The sequence below is a fragment of the Hyla sarda genome, chromosome 1, assembly GCF_029499605.1.
Source record: "Hyla sarda isolate aHylSar1 chromosome 1, aHylSar1.hap1, whole genome shotgun sequence".
NCBI lineage: Eukaryota > Metazoa > Chordata > Amphibia > Anura > Hylidae > Hyla > Hyla sarda.
Window position 1 is genome coordinate 392951659 of NC_079189.1, and position 22909 is coordinate 392974567.

The window sequence follows — 22909 nt, forward strand, 5'->3', positions numbered from 1 at the left end:
GGGGCTGTTTCCTGGATGATCTTCAGGAGGATTTCCCAATAGAGCTGTTGGCTATCAGGGCTTAATTAGGCTGGCCTAGGGCCTCGTGGCACCAGAGCTCTAGCACTGAGCAGCCATCTTCCACGGCGCTTCGCCACGCTCGCAAAAAGCCATGATTTCTATAAAAATGAAATGAATATGTTTCTTATGAAGTATATTAAAGGGGTTAATGTTTTGCCAAGATGTACAACATATAAAACTTTTTGAATCTGACAGTGCCCATTTAAACTATCAGCATCAGGAGACCATACATTCTTAGACACTTATGACAGATTGTACTATAACACATAATTTACAGGCTGGAGAGTCATTATTGAAGATTGTTTTAGCCCCAAACACATATAAAAGATGGGACATCTAAAATACACTTTGCTGTTGATGAAACTGGAATAAAAACAGCAAAAATAAACAATGTAACGTCAGAGCCTCAGAATAACAGTTTGATCAAAAATAGAAATTTCCTTGAATTGGGGTCAAGTCACTTCTAAATCTGTAGACTTTGCTAGTTTACAGCTGAAACCATGGGAATTGCAGTCCTAACGATGGTGCAGAAATCACATGACTGACAGTTTTTGGAAAAAATGTACCAGGGTGATTAACCACTTAAGGACTGCACTTTACATGCCATTCTTTAGCTAAAGCCTGTTGGAGTAAGATGCTACAAATTTATTTAAAGGTACAGGTCTTAAAACATTGGTTGCATCTGTGGTTGTCCATGCCCCGCAGATAGAAATCCATGCCATCTATGAGCTGGCATAAATTTTAGCTACAATTTATGCAAATTTCTTTTAAATCTGTCAGCCTATGGAAGGCCACACTCCCTCCTGATAAACCCCACCCACTATAAAGAAAACAAAAGGAGAGCCTGCCCCCCTTTCAAACTAGCAGTGAGAAACACATTGCGAGTTTGAATGAGCCCTTAGGGTACATTCACACGTGCATATTTTCTGCTGCAGATCTGCTGTAGCAGATTTTGCTACTCATTGAAGTCAATGGACAGCAAAATCTGCAGGAAAAATACACACGTGTGAGCGTACCCTTAGAATGCAATGAAGGAATTTATCATTGGTTTTATCATTTTTTGTGCTAAAGGAAAACTGTCAGCCTGTTCACCCACACTAAGCCCAATACACTGGGTTATAGTGTGGGTGAACAGGAGTCCAAAGAGGGGCCACTTACTTAAATATGTCCAGTTGGTCCTGAGATATGTTCCACAGAAGATTCTCTGCTGAATTCAGTGAATTGCGCACAGGGGGTGGGGCTCCACTCACTCAATTTACATATGGATTGTCTGTGACTCCACATCCTAGTAAAGTGGAGTCTGAGACAATATGTAAATTTAGTGGGTGGAGTCCCTTCCCCTATATCCTAGTGAAGTGGAGTCACAAACAATGAATATGTAAATTGAGTGGGCGGAGCCACGCCCCCTGTGCACGATTCAATGAATTTGGCAGAGGATCTTTTGGGAGACATATCTCAGGACCTACTGGACATATTTAACCCCTTAAGGACGCAGCCCTTTTTTCACCTTAAGGGCTGAGCCCTTTTTCACAATTCTGACCGTCGCTTTACGAATTAATAACGCGAAAACGCTTTTACCGAATATTCTGATTCTGAGATTGTTTTTTCGTGACATATTCTACTTTATTTTGGTGGTAAATTTTCGGCATTACTTGCAACCTTTTTTGGTGAAAAATCCCCAAATCTCATGAAAATTTTGCATTTTTCTAACTTTGAAGCTCTCTACTTGTAAGGAAAATGGATATTCCTAATAAATGTTATTTTTATTCACAAATACAATATGTCCACTTTATGTTGGCATCATAAAATGGACATACTTTTGCTTTTTGAAAAAATTAGAGGGCTTCAAAGTATAGCAATTTTCTAAAATTTCATGAAAATTGCTAAATCTGAAGGGACAGATATTACAGAACTACAACTTCCAGCATGCCTGGGCAGTCCAGGCATGCTGAGAGTTGTAGTTTGGCAACATCTGGAGGGCTACCGTTTGGGCACCACTGTAACTGTGGTCCCTAAACTGTGACCCTCCAGATGTTGCAAAATTACAACTGCTGGGAGCATGCTGGGAGTTGCAGTTTGACCTTCCTAGTGGTTGCCACAGTAAAGATCACTTTACTTTCACTTTCAATTCTCCCCCCCCCCCCCCCACCGTAGTTTCCCTACCTGAGCCAGCAGTCTCCAGCGAAGATCGGGGGGTCCCCAGGCATCTTCTGTCCATGCTCCCCTCGACATCCAGGGGTGGGCAGAACGGGGGTTGCCATGGCAACCCACTGTCCTGCTCTGCCATTGGTCAGAATCAGTTCTGACCAATGGCAGGGAATTGGAGGAGATCGCAGCACTGCGACCTCACTCCTAGCCCTCAGGATGATCGGGGCTGTCCCTGACAGCTCCGATCATCGCTATTTTAGAGGGTGATCCGGTCACCAGAGACCCGATCAGCCCAGAATAGCAGCAAATCGCATGTCTGAATTGACATGCGATTTTCTGCGATCGTCGACATGGGGGGGTCTCAGGACCCCCCTGGACGATGTGTCGGGATGCCTGCTGAATGATTTCAGCAGGCATTCCGGTCCAGTCCCCAACCAGCTAGCGGCGGGGACCGGAATTCCCACGGGCATATGCATACGCACCACGTCCTTAAGGACTCGGGATGCAGGGCGTATGCATACGCCCGGCGTCCTGAACAGGTTAAGTAAGTGGTCCCTTGTTGAACTCCTGCAGAGGCATCCGTGTCAAATGTGTTTTTTGCTTTTTCTGTGGTTATCATTTATAAAAAGTGCAAAAATGACCTCAACAGCAGAACCTTTTGCGCAAACTCACTCCAGCCCAGACCACACTTTGAAATTTGTTTAGATCTACACCATTTATGAAGAACGTGGACCTTTTTGATAAAATTGGGGGAAGTACAAATAGTACGCACAGGCAGACTAGCTAAATAGATTTACACAGAGAATGATAAACCCTCCCTCCACCCCAACGTTTACACATTGTTGCGTATCACAAATGAGTGACGTGACTCATAAACCAGCTGAGAACACAAACATGGTCTGTAGGATGTTGTTTGTATTTGCTGTAGCAACATGTAAACTCTAGATCAGATTTATTTGAAGGCTACCAGCTTTAAAATGAGAAAAATGCAAGAAGCAGAGTTTCTATAAGCACATTGACTTATGCTGGAATTTTTGTCATAGCTGTAAGGTTGTTGGAAAGAGGAAGAAGTAAAAATGCATCACGAACATTATGTTGTGCAGAAAGCTGGACCTGAAGGGCTGATACATGACCCAGAGATTCTTTGTTTAGTGTTCTTTGAATCCTTGTGTCATGCAATGCCTCCTCAGGCTCGACACTATGCCTTAAAGGGGTACTCCGCTGCTAGTCATCTTATCCCCTATCCAAAGGAGGATAAGATGTCTGATTGCGGAGGTCCCGCTGCTGGCTATCCCCCCCCCCCCCCCCCACGATCTCCCGCAGCACTGGTGTTCTAAACAAACGCCAGGTTCCTGTGGCAGTGGTCGTGACATCGTGCCACCACCCCCCCCCCCCTCCATTCATGTCTATGGGAGGGGGCGTGTCTGCCGACACGCCCCCTCCCATTGACATGAATGGAGGGGGCGTGGTGGTGATATGATCACAGCCTCCGGGTCCCAGTGTTCTAAACAAAATGTTTAGAAGGCTGGAGCATCGGAGTACCCCTATGACAGTACTTCCAATTTTTTTGCCAGCAGATTTTCTTTAAAGTCTTAGTTACATTTTTTTTTTAACAGTGGCTAGTCATTAGATACACATAGGAATGCTAAGCCACAAATGTTACACAAATTGCAAGAACCTCCATCCAATAGCATCTGACTGCTGTTCCGCTCAACTGGCTTACCAGACCTCTGTTATGATTTGGGGAGGAGATCTCAGTGGTCAGACCTCTACTAACCAGACACTCCCCACCTATCCCGCAGACAGCTGATGTGTTGTTTGTGGGAGAACCCCTTTACAGCTCCAATACTGTAGAAGCATTGGTTTTTTTTTCTTGATATACTGGCTAAACTCTTTGCAACCCTCTGTCAACCAAGGAAAGTGTCTTTAAAATGATATGGTGTGGTGGTGTATATGAGACATCATAAGCCACTTTGATTCTGTTCCTAAGTAAAGGCGCAGTTAGGTTATGTTCTCATGTTGTAGCTGTAACATGTGGATGAAAACTCTCCCACCTTTGGTGGCCAATGGCCGCACGAGTTGACTATAAACTACATTATTACCAAGAAGATATACAGAAACACAAGGGTTTCTTGCCAAAATAACCTCCAGCTGCAAAGAAACCCTTGTGTTTCTGCATATCTTCTTGGTACCTGTTCACATCACGTATACGGCTTGGACTGTCTCTCATGCTCCTCGTTTCTCAACGGATGTCTCCGATTCATCTAATAGCTGTATGATGGTGAGCTGGTTTCCTCCCCCTTTTTTCACGTTATTACCAGCAAACTTGTGTGGCCAGTGGTCATGCTTTTTGGCATTGTCCCGTTAGGGGGCTACTGATTTATCGTATCTAAAACATTTGAATAATATTTAGTATAAATATTGTGATTTTTGTAGTTTATCGCTGACTTGACTGGCATTTGTATAAATCTATTGCATAAGTATGCTGGTGCAATGGGGCTGTTTTTAGGCCCCTGTAATTAGTATCAGCACATGTTATTGTTGGCACAGACTGCCCACCTCAATTATTTTCTTTCCCCTAAGCCCTCCTTCCCCGTAGTACTGTCGCCAGTTCTGTGTTGATGAAAAATTATACTATGTAAACTCCGTATTGTCTTTGAACATGTTATCTTGATGAAAACATCGTTGTTACATTACAAAAGCAAACTGCTTGTGTACTCATACGACTGGCAATCTCCTAGCCCTTGATGTCATGCATGCTTATTTTCCTGGTTATTGTTATGTTTAGTGCATGAGGTAATTTCCGAGAAACTGCCAGGAATCTGACGCTTGATTATTTAGAGGAAGCTCTGATATAGGGCAACTTGAGAGTTATTTGCATATCTATTTAAACTCTCTTACCTTAGCAGTGGAGGGTGCAAGTAACTAATGAGAGGCATGTGCAGATTCAAGGTCAAAGGTGCTATACGGCCATTCTCACTTTAAGAGGTATATACATTATGGGAATAAAATGGTCAGAAATAAAAGAAAACCAATATGGATGAAACTACTAAAACAGGACGGCAGTGAAGAAGCATTAACCCCTTAAGGGCTGAGTTTTTCCGTTTTTGCACTTTCGTTTTTTTCCTCACCTTTAAAAATCATAACCCTTTAAATTTTGCACCTAAAAATCCATATGATGGCTTATTTTTTTTTTGCACTAACAATTCTTCTTTGTAATGACATTAGCCATTATGATACTTCAGATCACGGCGCAAAAAATGAGCCCTCATACCACCCCATACACGGAAAAATAAAAAAGTTATAGGGGTCATAAGATGACAATTTTAAACGTATTAATTTTCCTGCATGTAGTTATGATTTTTTCCAGAAGTACAACAAAATCAAACCTATATAAGTAGGGTATCATTTTAATCGTATGGACCTACCGAAAAATGTACTACGTAGAAACGGAAGCCCCCAAAAGTTACAAAACTAAGTTTTTTTTTTCAATTTTGTCGCACAATGGTTTTTTTTTTCCGTTTCACCGTAGATTTTTGGGCAAAATGACTGACGTCATTACAAAGTAAAATTGGTGGCGCAAAAAATAAGCAATCATATGGATTTTTAGGTGCAAAATTGAAAGAGTTTTGATTTTTTAAAGGCAAGGAGCAAAAAACGAAAATGCAAAAACGGAAACCCCCCCCCGTCCTTAAGGGGTTAAACAAATTCTTCTCCACTGTATTCACCGAGGAAAATGAGATGCCAGGTGAAATACAGCGAGATAAGAAACTCCCCTGTACAGGTCACCTGTCTAACCCAGGAAGAAGTACAGTGCCGCCTACAAAAAATCAAAATAGACAAATCAATAGGGGCATAGATGCCCACGACAAGGAAATCATTCTACCACTGTACAAATCACTAGTCAGACCACACATAGAATACTGTGTACAGTACAGGTCACCAGTGTACCAGAAATATATAGTGGAGCTGGAGAGGGTTCAAAGACAGGCAACCAGAGTAACACTGGGAATGGGAGGACTACAGTACCCAGAAAGATTATCAGAATTAGGGTTATTTAGTTTAGAAAAAAGAAGGCTTAGGGGAGACCTAATAACTATGTATCAGTATATCAGGGGACAGTACAGAGATCTCTCCCATGATCTATTTATACCCAGGACTGTATCTATAACAAGGGGGCATCCTCTACATCTAGAGGAAAGAAGGTTTCTACACCAGCACAGACGGGGGTTCTTTACTGTAAGAGCAGTGAGACTGGAATTCTCTGCCTGAGGAGGTGGTCATTGTGAACTCTGTAAAAGAGTTCAAAAGGGGTCTGGATGCATTTCTGTAGAGTAATAACATTACAGGTGATGAATACTAGATTTATAGGGACAGAACGTTGATCCAGGATTTATTCTGATGCCATATTTGGAGTCGGGAAGGAATTTGTACCTCTATTATGAGTTTTTTTTGGCTTCCTCTGGATCAACTCAGTAAGGACTCATTAGGGATAAAGGCTGAACTTGATGGACTCTTTTTTTTCAACCTTATGAACTATGTTACTATGTATTATATCATAAAATCCTGCTGACAGGTCAGATTTAAATAATAAGTGAGAAAAAAGTGGAAAAGTCATTTGGTTGCTTCTCCCCACCCTGCAGCAAACAATGATTGACAGTTTTCTTTCTATTTGTGTGTGTGTGTGTGTGTGTGTGTGTATATGTGTGTATACACATATATATACACATACACACACACACATATATATATACACTCATCAGAAGGATAGGATACCAAATGTAAAGCAGTAGTGGAAATACATTTAGAGTAAAATTTTCAACTACGGTACTCATATCAACAGAAATAACTAGTGATAGGAAATGTGAGCAGAGACCAACAGTTAACCTATCTAGATGCAGTGTTTGTTAAGTGTCTGGAATTTAGTGGAGTGTTCTTGACTTATCATTTCCAGCGGGAATAATGCATTCCACAGACATTCCAAAGAAAAACATTAAGAAGTGTTTAAATATGTTTTGACAGATGATTTAACAATAAAATGTAGCATTTTCAAGAACTCAAATCTACGGTCTACATGTATGTAGACTGAAAATAAATAAATAATAGATAATCATAATCGATTTATATCTTAATTATAATAAGTTACAGTTTTCAATTGCTCCATTGTGGTACAGGTGACAATCAAAAACAACTATTGGTGCAGCTAATGATAAAAGTTGTCATTGCACACAAGCTTAGCTATGATTAAAAAAAAAAAAAAAAAAAAAAGAATGGAATTTGTATTTATTCCCCCCCCCCCCCCCCCCCCACAGTGGAAGCCAGTAGGAAGAAGATCCGTTTTTATATCCGTCATATTCCCAACTGAAGAAGTAACCCCTATTTCAGGTCCGGCCCCTGGTAGCTTCATAAATAGTGTGGCCAGAGCTCCATTCACCGTGGAGCTACCAAACGCTGCCATGTGGGTTCAGCGCCTGTTTGGTGGGCCAATACAGAATGAAGTTTGCACACTGTTCTTTTTGGGGACAAATGTTTGCACCATTCCAGGATCTATGAGGGCCAACCACCAATCAGCTTATTATCCACTAATTTGTGGATAGATGGTAACTTCTTCACCCCTCTTAAAGAGTACTTGTCATCAAACCATATTTTCTAAACTAACTCAGATTATATTCCCTAAATACTCCTAACACCCCAAATTTCAGAGCTTTAAAAATCTGTATATCATACCTCTCTCCATGCTCATATTGTGTAAGCTTCTGGCAGGAGAACGAGGGCGTTCCCCAGCAGGCGCAATGTCACTGAAGCCTGTGAGAGCTGTGCCTCACCATGCCTGCATGCATTTCCTAAATTTCCTTGGTCTCCTGCCAGGCCGGGAAGAGACCAAACTAACTGTTTGACTTGCACAGGGAACAGAACAGAGCCACCTAGTGGATGTTTTTTTTCGATCATATTAAAAACATATAAAGGTTGAGAATTTTAACAGCAAGTAAATAGCAAAGTGTCTTATAATTACACAAGGAACAATATATTACAAGTTTAGTTTGGTGACAGGCACTCTTTAAAGAATGTGCCAACAGATGCACAAAAAATTATGCAATTTGCGATCCTTCATCTTTGTGACTTTAGAAATGTAAAACAATGGATATTAAAAGCTCCCTGATTTGTCTAAGTGTTATATCACTACAGCACAGATATGGCTGAAATCATAAAATATATTTTTTTTTAGCACATCAGTTAAAAATACAACATCTTGAATAAAGCAATTTGGCACTAAAAAGGGAAGGAAAAAAACTCAGAATGAGTAAATGTGCCCACATTTCAACAATTGTTAAAAGGAAATCTTTCATCAGTGTCACCGATACTAATCTGTCGGTACAGATGACAACCATACGTACCTGATCATGTTCCGTGCTCAGGTTCTCCCGCTATCTAATTCGGTATGTTCCATGGCCAATGGAGCATGTGTGGAGCTTCCTGATGTCACTACTGCTGTTTGCTAGCCGCAGCGGGACCCTGCAGAGAAGCAGGAGCGGAAGCTCCAACCATGCTCCAAGTTGGCCACAGAACGGAAGATACAGAAGATAGCAGGAGAACCGGAGCACTAACGGGATCAGGTAAGTATGGTTGTCATCTGTGTCACCTGAACTATCGGTCTGTACCAACAGGTTAGTGCAGGTGACACTGATGTCAGATTTCCTTTAATATAACATGACGACATATTGTTTATCAGGTCAGACATCACACAAGACCAACGTGGGATTTAATCACAGCTGGCCATTGTTGTCATTCATGAGAACTTCAGAGACCTTTAGGTTTTGTGACATTCAGAGTTGGAGTTTATAGTTAAATCTTATACAAAATCTTGCATTATAGAAACTGTAGTGTACCCCATTGCAATGTCACATATGACCGCAAACACGGGATGGTTTTTCGTCACCTACACGGCTATCTATTGTTAGTTTATCTGTGAGCCCTGTACTCCACCCTTATCCCATTCATCTACAGTGTAGCCATACACAGAAAAAATACACTCCATATTTCACACATTTCAATTGCCAACTTTATTTGATAATGTTGAGAAAATGAAATAAAATCTCCAACGCTCAGATGAAAGAAAACATTTATTGAATCAATGTCAATACTTTTCTGTAATATCTACGAGCCAACACTGAACTGACTTTATTCAAGAATGAACACAATGTACAAAAAGTATGCTTTATTATAAAAATATGTCCATTATTTATTTCTTATTCTCTTGATCAAAGAATGTGAAAATATTTTTTGATAAACCTGCTCTTCAGACAGATTGGTAGTAGGATGATAAAAAGCATGACAAATAATCCTGGCACAGTCTGATACCCTACACAGAACAGTGTGTAATATCACACAATACTGAATGCACTACAACAGTTTTTAGGCTTTTGGATGTTTTACATCAGTGTAGCCATTTTGGTTGGGTGATCTCCATGTCCTGTAGGCAACAGATATCTAAAACAAGAATCCATCACTGCTTGTTCATAAGTAACTTTGATCTAGGGGGTGTATTGCAATGGTTTCACATTATTCCTTTCCCCACTCTGATAAGCCATCTGTTATGACACGTTACGGACAGGGTATGCTTGTCATGCTAGATATTTTACAGAACATTTTGGCTTCATGGTTCTCGACAGGCATTCAGTCAGGCTTACATTTACATCCCATTTATTCAATACTGTGTTAAACATGGTACTGAAACTAGCCCGACATTGTACAGTCACGCTACCTCCAAGAAACATTGCTTACATGATCTGATCGAGAGACCAAACATGTATATCTGTAAACAGTGCAATATCAAAATAACTATTTTTACAATGTGTAAAAGACATACACGTTTCAGAACCTGAGCAAAAGACACTGTCAAAATTCACCCTGTATATTAAAACACTTTACCTTTTCCTTGGAATTTGCTCAACCACAAAGCAGCAGTCTACAATCCTATAGCCTGTAAGAAATTAAAGGAGAACTCCGGGATATAACAACTTATCCCTTATCCTAAGGATAGTGGATAAGTGTTAGATTGTGGGGAGTTCGACTGTTGAGGCCCCTCAGGATCTCCCGCATGAAGCCCCGGCCCCCTGAATGAAACGAGCATTTTTGATCACAGCACGAAGCTGCAGCCGATACGCCCCCTCCATGCAGTTCTATGGCAGAGCTGGAGATTGCCGAAAGCAGCGCTCCAGCTCTCCTGTAGAGCTGCATGGAGGGGCGAGTTGGCCGCTGCTTCGTGTGGTGGTCGACACACCCCATTCATGCTGTTCGGGAGATTCGCGGGGGGCCCCAGCGGTCGGACCCCCCCCGGATCTAACACATATCCCCCATCCTTAGGATAGGGGATACGTTGTTACATCTACATCCCAGAGTTCTCCTTTAAAGTGGTCTTACACCGTCTTAAAGGAGAACACTAAAAAGTGAAATATAAAAGTCCCTATTAAATGTGGAAAGGAGATCTTTAAGATCCAGACACCACTCTCCAACAGGTCCTAATGGGATAGGAAGAACTTATGTGGTTCAATATGAAGAATAAAAGGTCCATATCATAACTTCTTCCATTGTCTAAAATGGGGATCACTATTACACCCTCCATTAGAATCCCAAATGAGAAGGTGGACCATGAAGATATCAGTACTGTTCGTATGGTCACAAGGACCTTAACAAAAAACTGCAGTGGATGGTCAAGAACTGAGTTTCCACTTTTTTTTTTTTTTTTTAACTTATTTTGAGAACACCATTAATGGTTTTTATATTGTCTTTTTAAGAATTCTCCTTTGCAGAACTTCATGCTGTTTTTTGATTTCCTTAAAAATGATCCCTATTTCTTTGCACAAGAGGCAGAACTATGTCTGATCTGCTTTGTCTTCAAGTACCCCTGCCAGCTGGGCAAATGGGCCTATGCTGAAACGGAGCAATTCCACCTAATAATATGTTATACATGTATGCAAAAATAATCATCACAGAAAGTCATGACAAATTGGAGTCATAGCATGGGGCCACATTCATAGATGGAGGAGAGACATCATTAATTTGCAGTCTGTAATATTGTTAATTGCCAATGTATATGGTCATAACACAGGATGCTTATGGTGTGCTCACAGCTAGGGGTCATGAGGCCATGTTTGAGGACTACTGTCCTAATCAACAATGGAAACAATGGGCAAAAGGCCTGGTCACCAGCAGTGACCCCCCACACTAGATCTTTGGGAAACCAGCACTTGAAATGCTGGTGGCACATGTTGAAGATATACTACAAGCACTTTGTAAAAAAAAAAAAAAAAAAATACGTCTAGGAACTAGTGTGGGATAAATCAGGTAGGTAGAATTTATTTTCTTTTACACTGGGTGGTGTGGGAGAACATGTGCACCAACTCTACCAATGGCACATTGTGCAATGTAAAACCCAATACTAGGAAGAATTGCTCATTGGTTGGAACATTTGACCATCTCTTATCACTCGGATCACTAATATTTCCGTGCCTTGTGGGTGGTTAAATCTTTAAAAACTTTATTTGGAATTCCTTTCTTCAGGTCATACAGCTTGTAAATGATTGACTATTGGACCTATTGTAATCATAAATCTAGAAGTTATATCATATTCTCCTTTATAGATTTCTACATGTGAAAATAATCATCTAAAGCTGTATGCGAGGTGACATAATCCACAGTAACTTTGCCAAAATCCGAATTGGACATCAATTAATTTAGCCTGGAAAAAAAAAGTGCTAAACTTTTAAAGTGACTTGGATTACCCAAAAAGTCAGGAATGACTCTCTGATGTGTCCCCAGGAATGTATCCATTGGAGGTCTTCTAGTATTGTATCCTTTGGATACAGTCCGAAGAGACCTTAAAGGGGTACTCCGGTGGAAACATTTTTTTTTTTTTAAATCAACTGGTGCCAGAAAGTTAAACAGATTTGTAAATGACTTTTATTAAAAAAAATCTTTACCCCATCAGTACTTTTTTTGCAGCTGTTTGCTACAGAGGAAATTCTTTTCTTTTTGAATTTCCTTTTTGTCTTGTCCACAGTGCTCTCTGCTGACACCTGTATCAGGAACTGTCCAGAGCAGTAGAAAATCCCCATTGCAGACTTATGCTGCTCTGGACAATTCCTGACACGGACAGAGGTGTCAGCAGAGAGCACTGTGGACAAGACAAAAAAAGACATTCAAAAAGAAAAGTACTGGAAGGTTAAATATTTTTTTTAATAGAAGTCATTTACGAATCAGTTTAACTTTCTGGCAATATTTGATTTAAAAAAAAATGTTTTCCACCGGAGTACCCCTTTAAAGTGTCATACCAGACATTTCCTGGCATTCTGGTTACTTTAGAAGCAGGTCTAAGCAAATCAATAGTATATTTCTTGGATATGGGCAAAGTTAGTGTAGGTTTGCTCACTTGTAGTAAATATGTAGTATGGATTATTATGAGTGTGATTACTCCTGAAAGGGCACAATGTTACACTGATAAGCACATCACAAGTCTTCATGGCTAATGTATTATATTAATAATATTACTGAATTTCTAAAGTGTGTGGCTTAATTCAGACGTTGGCAATCTGGCCATACAACTAGTGTACTTTTCCACCAGCTTCATGACAGACCGTGCTGGTAGTTGTCCAAACAACAACTAGTCCAGCTAGATTGTTTCCTGTACATCATATCATGTTATGGGATTATTGCAGGTTGTCTGACATGCACTATTGGCCACCTAACTTTAGGTAGGTAAATGGGGAAGAAAGCAGGAATGGTGATTCTAGTATTTCTGACAAGACAAAAAGCACCAATACGACACTTTATAGGTTACTACACTGGTTTACAATCTCGAAGTCAGATCTTCCAAATAAATATAGTGAACATTTACAACAGAATTCCTTATGAATGGAAGCGTTTTATTATTACTTCTTATTATTATTTTTATAATCATCCTTAGCGAGATCAGTTTGGGGTAGACCTAAAGTGATATAGCTATACTAGGAGTTCTTTACACGCATTTACTCCTGTTGCTTTAGGAGGACATTTTGGCAGATACAAGTAGCATCATCTTCAGCAACAGGCAGTTTCCCATTTCTAGGCCCAGCATAGGGCCACTGTACAAAGCAACATTACATAGCATGCAAGTCATCTACTTCACTGACAGTCCAAATTTCAATAAGCATTGTGCTTGAAAGTCCCAGACCTTCTCAACATCCATGAGCAACGGCCTGCATCTAGCAAATATTAACTAAAGAAAAAAAAAAACTCAAAAAAATACAAAAAACAGGAGTGGAAAATGTGTGGGTCTGCAAAATAAAATGATTCCAAATATTTTGTTATTAATTTTGGCGTGGACTCTTCGTGCCCTTTTGCGCTTAGTAAGACCGTTGGCACAGGCCATCATTGTTTTCTTGTGGGAGTACAAATGCATCATCTTGCACACAATGAAGAACACAGAAAGCAGTCACCGATGCAAAATGAAGGTGGTAAAGACAAAAGGAAGGAGAAGCTAAGAACCATCCAGAAGACCCTAGAAAGAAGAAAAGACGGTAGGTTCATTTTAGAGCTGGTATGGTTTTTGGTCTATCACTTAGAACAGTACACCAGACACCAGTAAAGCAATTTCACATAACAGGCAAAATCTACAAGGGGTCTGAAATTGTGTTTCTAAGGTAATGAGCTGCATAGACATTGCAACAGAACCACTTTAGAAACTATAATATAATACGTTATGTTATAGCAAAATAAATAAAAATATATATTCTACTATGATAAATTATATAAACAATGTAATTTAGAGAAAACGCTACATACCATTTATAGTAACTGTAATGCAATTCGATTATTATTATTTTTTTAATACATTAAGACATATTTGCAACACTTTCCAAAAGGGGGTTTTCAACTCCTAAAAGACAGATGTCTTGCCAGTGTTGTGCTGGACAAGGTTTCTGTGCCTTTGAAATCTAACTGGAAACAGTGGGTGGTTTGGGTTGGACTGGTGCCGTAGTGGCAGAGTTCAGGGGCAAGAACCAAGTAAGAAGTTTCTTACTGTACAGATTTCTGCAGTAGTTACAATGTCTCATCACTAAAATTCACATTCATTAACAATACATTAATGTTACACATACTGACCAGGCAAAACTAAAGTTATCCTGCTTTTGTATCTACAAGCTGCATCTGGACATTCGCAGACATGTTGCCACCATAGCCGCCCTTTGACTGCATTTGGTTTTGGATAGAACTCACCTGCAACATCAAGAAAGAAAAACATTACAGAGATCAGATATTACACCTAAAATTACTGAAGGATCATTTACAGAGTTCAGATACAAAGTCCAATATACAGAGAATGGTTAAACCTTGGACACCTAGCATGTTCTGGCTTCTGCTCCGGGACATACTAACAATCCTCAGATAAGTCACTTAACGGCTCCCGATCTGTGAAGCGCACTTCGTATCTGTGGGGTCCTGTTTGCTATCAGCAACCAGGGCCTGCGGCTAATAATGGACATCGCCGATCGGGCTGATGTCCAATATTAAACCTTTAGACGCCGCGATCAAATTTGATCGCAGCGTCTAAAACGGGAGAATATACTGCCGGTTAGTTCAGCGGAACTGTTCGGGACCGCCGCGGTGAAATCGCAGCATCCCGGACAGCTGAGAGGACAGTGGGAAGTCTCTTACCTTCTTCGCAGCTGTCCGATCGGCGTTTGATCGCTCCGAACCTGAAAACCAGGCTTGAGCAATCAAGCGCAGAAAACACTGATCAATGCATTCCTATGGCAATGCATTGAACAGTGCCTGCAATCAGTAGAGGGGTCTATAACAATGCATAAAAAAAGTAAAAAAAAAAAAAGTTTAATGTTATTTAACCCCTTCCCTAATAAATAAAAAAAAAGTGTTCAAATAAAAACAAACATATGTGGTATCGCCATGTGCGTAAATGTCCGAACTATAAAAATATATTGTTAATTAAACCGCACGGTCTAAAGTCCAAAATAGTGTATTTTTGGTCACTTTTTATACCATAAAAATGAATCAAAAGCGATCAAAAAGTAAATGGTACCGATAAAAACCTTCAGATCACGGCACAAAAACGAAGCTAGTTCGTGGAAAAATAAAAAAGTTTTAGGGTTCAGAAAATTACAATTTTAAACGTATTAATTGTTGTGCATGCAGTTATGATTTTTTTTCCAGAAGTACGACAAAATCAAACCGATATAAATAGGGTGTCATTTTAATCGTATGGACCTAAAGAATAAAGATAAGGTGTCATTTTTACTGAAAAATTTACTGTGTAGAAATGGGAGCCCCCAAAAGTCACAAAATGGCGTTTTTTCTTAAATTTTGTCGCAAAGTTTCCCTTTCGCCGTAGATTTTTTGGGTAAAATTACTGATGTCATTACAAAGTAGAATTGGTGGCGCAAAAAAAAAAAAGCCATAATATGGATTTTTAGGTGCAAAATTAAAAGGGTTATGATTTTTAAAATGTAAGGAGGATAAACAAAGTGCAAAAACTGAAAAAGGCCTGGTCCTTAAAGGGCTACTCCGCCCCTAGACATCTTATCCCCTATCCAAAAGATAGGGGATAAGATGTCAGATCGCCCGGGTCCCGTCACGCCCCCTCCCATAGACTTGCATTGAGGGGGCGGGGCGTGACGTCACACGGGGCAGAGCCGTGACATCACAATCTTCCGTCCCCATGGTCGGGAGGAATTAGCCTGAGAGCCTCCAGCGCTTCCAGAAGCAGTTACAGGTGGGTGCTGCTTGCTATATTGCAGGAGTCCCTAGCGACGGGACCCTGGCTATCTGACATCTTATCCCCTAGCCTTTGGATAGGGGATAAGATGTCTAGGGGTGGAGTACCCCTTTAAGGGGTTAACACAGAGGTGAAGCTGTTTTTGAAAGAAATTTGCTGTGTTTCTATCCCTGGATGCATTACTTTTTGGTACCCTTTTAACCTTCCCTCAGCAAAGTTTTTTGATTATCTAGGACATAAAGTAAACCTATAACGTAAAAAATGTGGTCAAATCTGCAGTCATCATGATGGAGCTGAGAAGATTAATATGAGTTGTGTGAAAAGTTTCAGATTAACTTGCCATCCATGTAAATCTCTGCCCATTATGGGCTAAGTAGTCAAGTAGGCGGTTCAACTCAATAACAGATAGCACTCTCTATATGCAAAATTATAAAGGTAGCAGTCAGTCACTAAGTCGGACCGCACATATCAGAAGGGAAATAAGAATCAAGATAGCAGACAACTCATGCATGATACATCCACTAAAACAGGCATACAGAAGAAATTATTTATCGGAGATCCCAAACACGGTTCATATACATCTCATTTTTCTCTTTGCCAATGTCTGTACTTCTTAGTAGGAAGCCCCATTACTGCATTATTTCCATACTGTCTGTAGGACTGCTGTTCAGTTTCTCTCTAAAAGAAGGACCCTGACATATGGGATGACTTATAATGTCCCCTCTCATTCAGATTAATATTTCTGATGTTTAGATGCAAACTCATTGTCATTTTAATTTTATTTCATTTTTTTACAAATACTGTTACTACTTTTTAATCCTAATAATATCTATGTATTTGGTACAGATTTCTGCTTCTCCTTTACCGATGACTCCTGTTCTAAGCATACAGACAAAATGATTTACCACGTTACCAGTTATCCCACAAATACAGTAGTGCACAAAGCTTTTTTATTTTTTTATTTTTATAATTTTTTTTGCTGTGAACATTCTATACTTACTGAATTCATTCCACTAAATACATCCCCTGATCCTACATGTGCAGTATGAACAAAGTTTGTGGGTTCTCCTATCATGCTTCTGTCGATGCGCCGCCTCCTTTTCTGTAATATAAAAGAAAGAAAAATACAATGATAGGATATATTTTGGTCCAGATACATGCTGCACGCCCCAAATAACATACGATCAGTTACAAAAACAACACTAACTAGACTCCGTAATGTAGAAATTACAACCACAAGCTGTGGAGGCTGCATAGACCCAGAACACTTTGTGCCCACACAACACAGCAGTTCTATGGTGAGTGGGGTCTCCATAATACACAGTTTATGTTGTATTCTTTTAACTGGGTTTGGGAAAACCAGCAAGTATTTTATAATGAACGTACAGCACTGCTTTTCCTGTAGAACCCTTACAGCTTTTGCATAGGGCAACTCTATGTAAGCAGTGTAATGATCCAATTTTCTTCCCATTCCATTATTCTTATTTAAAAAAATGATCCATGATTTAAAGGGTTAGGAATGGAATTTTACATATATAGCTCGCTGCTTTTTGTTTCCCCCAACACTTCCATACATGACCTGCAATGTGCACACACTAGATAGGAGGCTCAGGATTCATGCGATTAAGGAAACAAGAAGGGAATAAGGATGTCCTGTTACACAAGATTAAATAAGCTCGCTCGGGTCATGGAAAGTGACAAACTCCTGCATAGAACAAGATAACGTAACCCGAACTGCCCGTAATATTTGAAAGAAAATTAACTGTCAAACAAAAGCACATAAGGGGTTATTAAAATATACCACCATGTACTATGAACAACGCAGTCTGCTCCTCCTCTGACCCACTGCAGTGACCACCATGATCGGAGACAAACTACTTGTCTGTAGCTTGTTAGGCAGTGTCCATAGCATAGCGGTGTCCAAACAGGATGCCTTCAGCCGTAGCAAAACTACAACTCCCACCATGCCCGGACAGCCGTAGGCGCATGCTTAAAGTCATAGTTTTGCAACAGCTGGAGGCATCCTGGTTGGGAAACACTGCCATAACACCTACCTACATTGTGATTTTAATGGGGTTCTGCAGGCTTCCATCAGGGTGTTTCGGGATCCTTGTCAAAATCAGTAATAAAGGCCTAAAGCCCTGCCGTTTCCCATTACCCCCAATATAAAGGCTATGTTCACACCTGCTTTGGAGGCTCCATTGCAAATTCCCTCAGGTTTTATGGAAAGAACATTTCAGCATGTAGCGCTTCGTCTCCTGTCAAAAATGGTGAACACTACAACAGAACGTGAAGTCCATGCATGGCAAATACCTCGCACAATGCAGATATGAACAGAGCTTTTCTCATGGCATATCATTGGGCTACGTTATGACTTTCTGATGGGTGGGTACGATAACAGGGTCCTGAACAATAACTAGGAAAAGTAGAGTAACACTAGTAACGCAGGATTATCTTAGATTTTACTTGTTCTATAAACTAACCATGTGTCACACACAGAAAAACCTCTAGGAGACAGCTACCGAATATTGCATTAAAAAGTGGGCTTCTAGATGGGTGGTCTTCTTAAGGATGGCTAGTACACATAATAGATGGTGGAAGTAAAAATTTAAGAGGTATTCCAGGAAAAAAAAAAAATCAATCAATCTATCTATCTATCTAATCTATTCTTATCTATCTATCTAATCTATTCTTATCTATCTATCTATTCTTATCTATCTATCTACTAATCTATTCTATCTATCTATCTACTAATCTATTCTATCTATTAATCTATTCTATCTATCTATCTATTCTATCTATCTATTAATCTATTCTATCTATTAATCTATCTATCTATTAATCTATTCTATCTATCTATCTATTAATGTATTCTATCTATCTATCTATCTATCAATCTATTCTATCTATCTATCTATCAATCTATTCTATCTATCTATCTATTCTATCTATCTATCTATTCTATCTATCTATTAATCTATTCTATCTATCTATTAATCTATTCTATCTATCTATCCTATTCCATTCTATCTATCTATCTATCTATTCTATCTATTCTATCTATTCTATCTATTCTATCTATTCTATCTATCTATTCTATCTATCTATTCTATCTATCTATTCTATCTATCTATTCTATCTATCTATTCTATCTATCTATCCTATCTATCTATCTCAACTGGCTCCAGAAAAGTTAAACAGATTTGTAAATTACTTCAATTAAAAAATCTTAATCCTTTCAGTACTTATGAGCTTCTGAAGTTAAGGTTGTTCTTTTCTGTCTAAGTGCTCTCTGATGACACGTGTCTCGGGAACCACCCAGTTTAGAAGAGGCTTGCTATGGGGATTTGCTTCTAAACTGGGCGGTTCCCGAGACACGTGTCATCAGAGAGCACTTAGACAGAAAAGAACAACCTTAACTTCAGAAGCTCATAAGTACTGAAAGGATTAAGATTGTTTAATAGAAGTAATTTACAAATCTGTTTAACTTTCTGGAGGCAGTTGATATAAAAAAAAACAGTTTTTTCCTGCATAACCCCTTTAACCAAAGGAAATCTGGTCTAGATAAGGGGGTGCACTTTACAGAAAGGTGGTCTTTAGTAGAAGTTTCACTGTATGCGGATGGCTTCTTACATACCTTCCATGTTTTAGTAATTACATTAACCTGAAATCAACTATAAAAAACAGTCAGAACATCGAAAGCAGACTTGCATTTCCAAAAGAAGAAATCCATAGCTTTCAAGTATGAATAAATAAACATATGTAAATCTAAAGTTTTGCATGAAATATAAGATGACAAATCCCACCAGGACTGGAGACATCCATTCTAATGTGTTTAAACTAGAGACACTTCATACCAGAGCTCCACATTACTCCAGAATGAGAGGTCAACCCAACAAGGGAAATTCCAATGAAGACCCATTACAGCTGATCAAAATAAGGAGCCTGCTGTTCTACTGGCATCCTCCACAGCTTTCAACCATACTATTTCTACTGAATGGTTTTAACCCCTTAAAGGGGTAGTCCAGTGGTGAAAAACTTATCCCCAATCCTAAGGATAGGGGATAAGTTTGAGATCGCAGGGGGTCTGACCGCTGGGGCCCCTTGTGATCTCTCTGTACGGGGGCCAGGCTCTCCGGCCAGATAGCGGGTGTCGACCCCCACACGAAGCGGCGGCCGACACGCCCCCTCAATACATCTCTATGTCAGAGCCGTAGATTGCCGTAGGCAGCGCTTCAGCTCTGCCATAGAGTTATATTGAGGGGGCGTGTTGACCGCCGCTTCGTGCGGAGGTCGACACGCCCCCTTCCCGCGGGCTGTCGGGGCTCCGTACAGGAGATCGCAGGGGGCCCCAGCGGTCGGACCCCCCGAGATCTGCAACTTATCACCTATCCTTAGGATAGGGGATAAGTTGTTCACCACTCGGTCACCACTGGACTACTCCTTTAAGGACCAAGCCCATTTTCACCTTAAGGACCAGGCCAATTTTAATTTTTGCTTTTTCGTTTTTTCCTCCTTGCTATCTAAAATCCATAACTCCTTTATATTTCCATCTACAGACCCATATAAGGGCTTGTTTTTTGGCGTGACCAATTGTACTTTGTAATGAAACCTCTCATTCTATCACAAAATGTACGGCGAACCCCCAAAAAATATTTTTTTGGGGAGGAAATTTAAATGAAAACCACAATTTTGCACATTTTGGAGGGTTTCGTTTGCACACACTCACTTAAACTCTTCCAATATAACACATACACACGATTCCCAAATGCATATGCCGATCCCTGTAGTCCCACCCACTGCTTACATTGGAAATACTGGGTAAAACCTGCAGGTTGCCGTCCAGAGAAGACGCTAAGGGTGTGTAATATATGCTGGCTGTACTGCAGAGCAACTGAGTTGATGGTAGGATGGGAAAGAGCTGCCAGTTGTAAATGTTCTCTCGTATTTTATTAAATGACAGCTTTTGGCATTTTCGCTATATCTGTTGGCATTTACTATTGCAAAGCTCTAAAACTTAAAGGAAACTTAGTGAAAGAAGCCTGTTATGAATAGTTTGATAGTTTTCCACCTCTGTTACTTTTCATTTTCGAGCCAACGCCTAAACACAACATCCTCTTCCTTTTTATTACAGTGCAGGTCTAAACGGCTAGCCTTGTCATCCCTCCAGCCCAACCAAAGGCACTTCCAGTAGGTAAGTATACAAACGGCGCTACAGGACATGAAATTACTGGTTTCACTATAAGAATAGATATATCACAGATAAACGCCAGGAAGAAGATAGTGACAGGGAGTTCCTAAACAGCTGGGTGCTTCAAAACATGGCTGATTGCAAGAAGTGGGGTGGTCATCGGCTGCATCAGATTCCATCTCCCCAGCACAGGTAGTCATAGACAATTCTTGCCATGTAGTAGATGTCAAGTGATGACAGCGTTATGTGTACCTCTAGCATGGGACATCTAAGGCCAAGTAGACCAATCCCAATTGCCTCTTGTTTCCCCTCCACAATATTCAGACTGGTTGAGGGGTATAAGGGTGTACTTTATTCCTCTCTTTAGGTCATCTCCTTATTTTGAGTGCATTTTGTCATCTATTGACAGAATCTTGTGTGTTCCAAGGGGTAACATCTTGGCAAACATTAATGGATACCATAACCAAAATTCTTCAATAAAAGCTGTATTAGTGAAATTCCTCCCTTTATAAGATGCAGTGATCCATGCAGAGCTGGCAACATTTTCCAATTTCCTGTTACTGCTGTGCTGGCACCATCACAGACTACAAGTATGGTTTATGACAACAAGCATTATTGCCACTGAAAGGATAACTGACCCTACATAAATATACACCATGCCCTAAGATAAAAGTGAGTGGAGAATTAGCATTTATCACTTGTTCAAGCAGCTGCTAGATGCTCTCCTCTGTCAGCAGCGTCTGTCTTCAGATTTGACAGGATGTAAAGCACTACCGGTATTTTGACCATAAAGGCAACAGAAGCCACAATAAAATCTGATAGACCCCAATGTAAGTCAATGGGGCCCATTGTGACAACCATGAATGAAGGTTTCCATTATAAATGGAAACCACAGTGCAACTGTGCCTCTTTGGAACTTCATTCAGATGTAGATACTGATGTGTATGCTTATTTTTATTGACATACTGTCCCACATGACAATCCCAAAGCACTGTCTGAAAGTCTTGCGGACCTAGTAGTTTAGCTTCAGGCTTCCAAGACAATAACTTTAAGCACTGATTTAAAAAGGAATGTAAAGGACCTTATAAGCATTCTGATAGTTCTCCGTCAATGAAGGCCATTTTCAGGTCTCTACAGAAATGATCGAATGGGTTCAAGTCAGGGCTCTGGCTGGGCCACTCAAAACATTCATAGAGCTGTCCATAAGACACCCCTGTGTTGTCTCCTACAGGTGAACCCAGGACAGTACAATATAAATGAGTTATTTGAGTTATTGAGATTAAAGGGTTATCCAGGAAAAAAACTTTTTTTTTTTTATTATCAACTGGCTCCAGAAAGTTAAACAGATTTGTAAATTACTTCTTTTAAAAAATCTTAATCCTTCCAATAATTATCAGCTGCTGAAGTTGAGTTATTTTCTGTCTGGCAATAGTGCTCTCTGCTGACATCTCTGCTTGTCTCAGGAACTGCACAGAGTAGAAGAGGTTTGCTATGGGAATTTGCTTCTACTCTGGACAGTTCCCGAGACAGATGTCATCAGAGAGCAGTTAGACAGAAAAGAACAAATCAACTTCAGCAGCTCATAAGTACTGAAAGGATTAAGTTTTTTTTTAATAGAAGTAATTTACAAATCTGTTTAACTTTCTGGAGCCAGTTGATATATAAAAAAATTTTTTTTCCTCGATAACCCCCTTTAACCCCTTAAGGACACAGCCCATTTTCACCTTAAGGACCAGAGCGTT

At 40.0% G+C, this 22909-nt stretch overlaps 1 protein-coding gene across 3 annotated transcripts in view; it reads right to left on the bottom strand.

Annotated features, from left to right (window-relative positions):
- Positions 1–9252: 9252 nt before the first annotated feature.
- CDC42SE2 (CDC42 small effector 2) overlaps positions 9253–22909 on the bottom strand; it is a 98829-nt gene continuing 85172 nt past the window's right edge. For all 3 annotated transcript variants that reach the window (XM_056525726.1, XM_056525707.1, XM_056525717.1), the window contains 3 exons: positions 16977–17078; positions 14350–14463; positions 9253–13744 (listed from right to left, as the gene is read on the bottom strand). In XM_056525726.1, the coding sequence (XP_056381701.1) occupies positions 14365–14463; positions 16977–17078 (201 nt within the window). In that variant the 3' untranslated portion in view covers positions 9253–13744; positions 14350–14364. The remainder of the gene's footprint in view (positions 13745–14349; positions 14464–16976; positions 17079–22909) is intronic.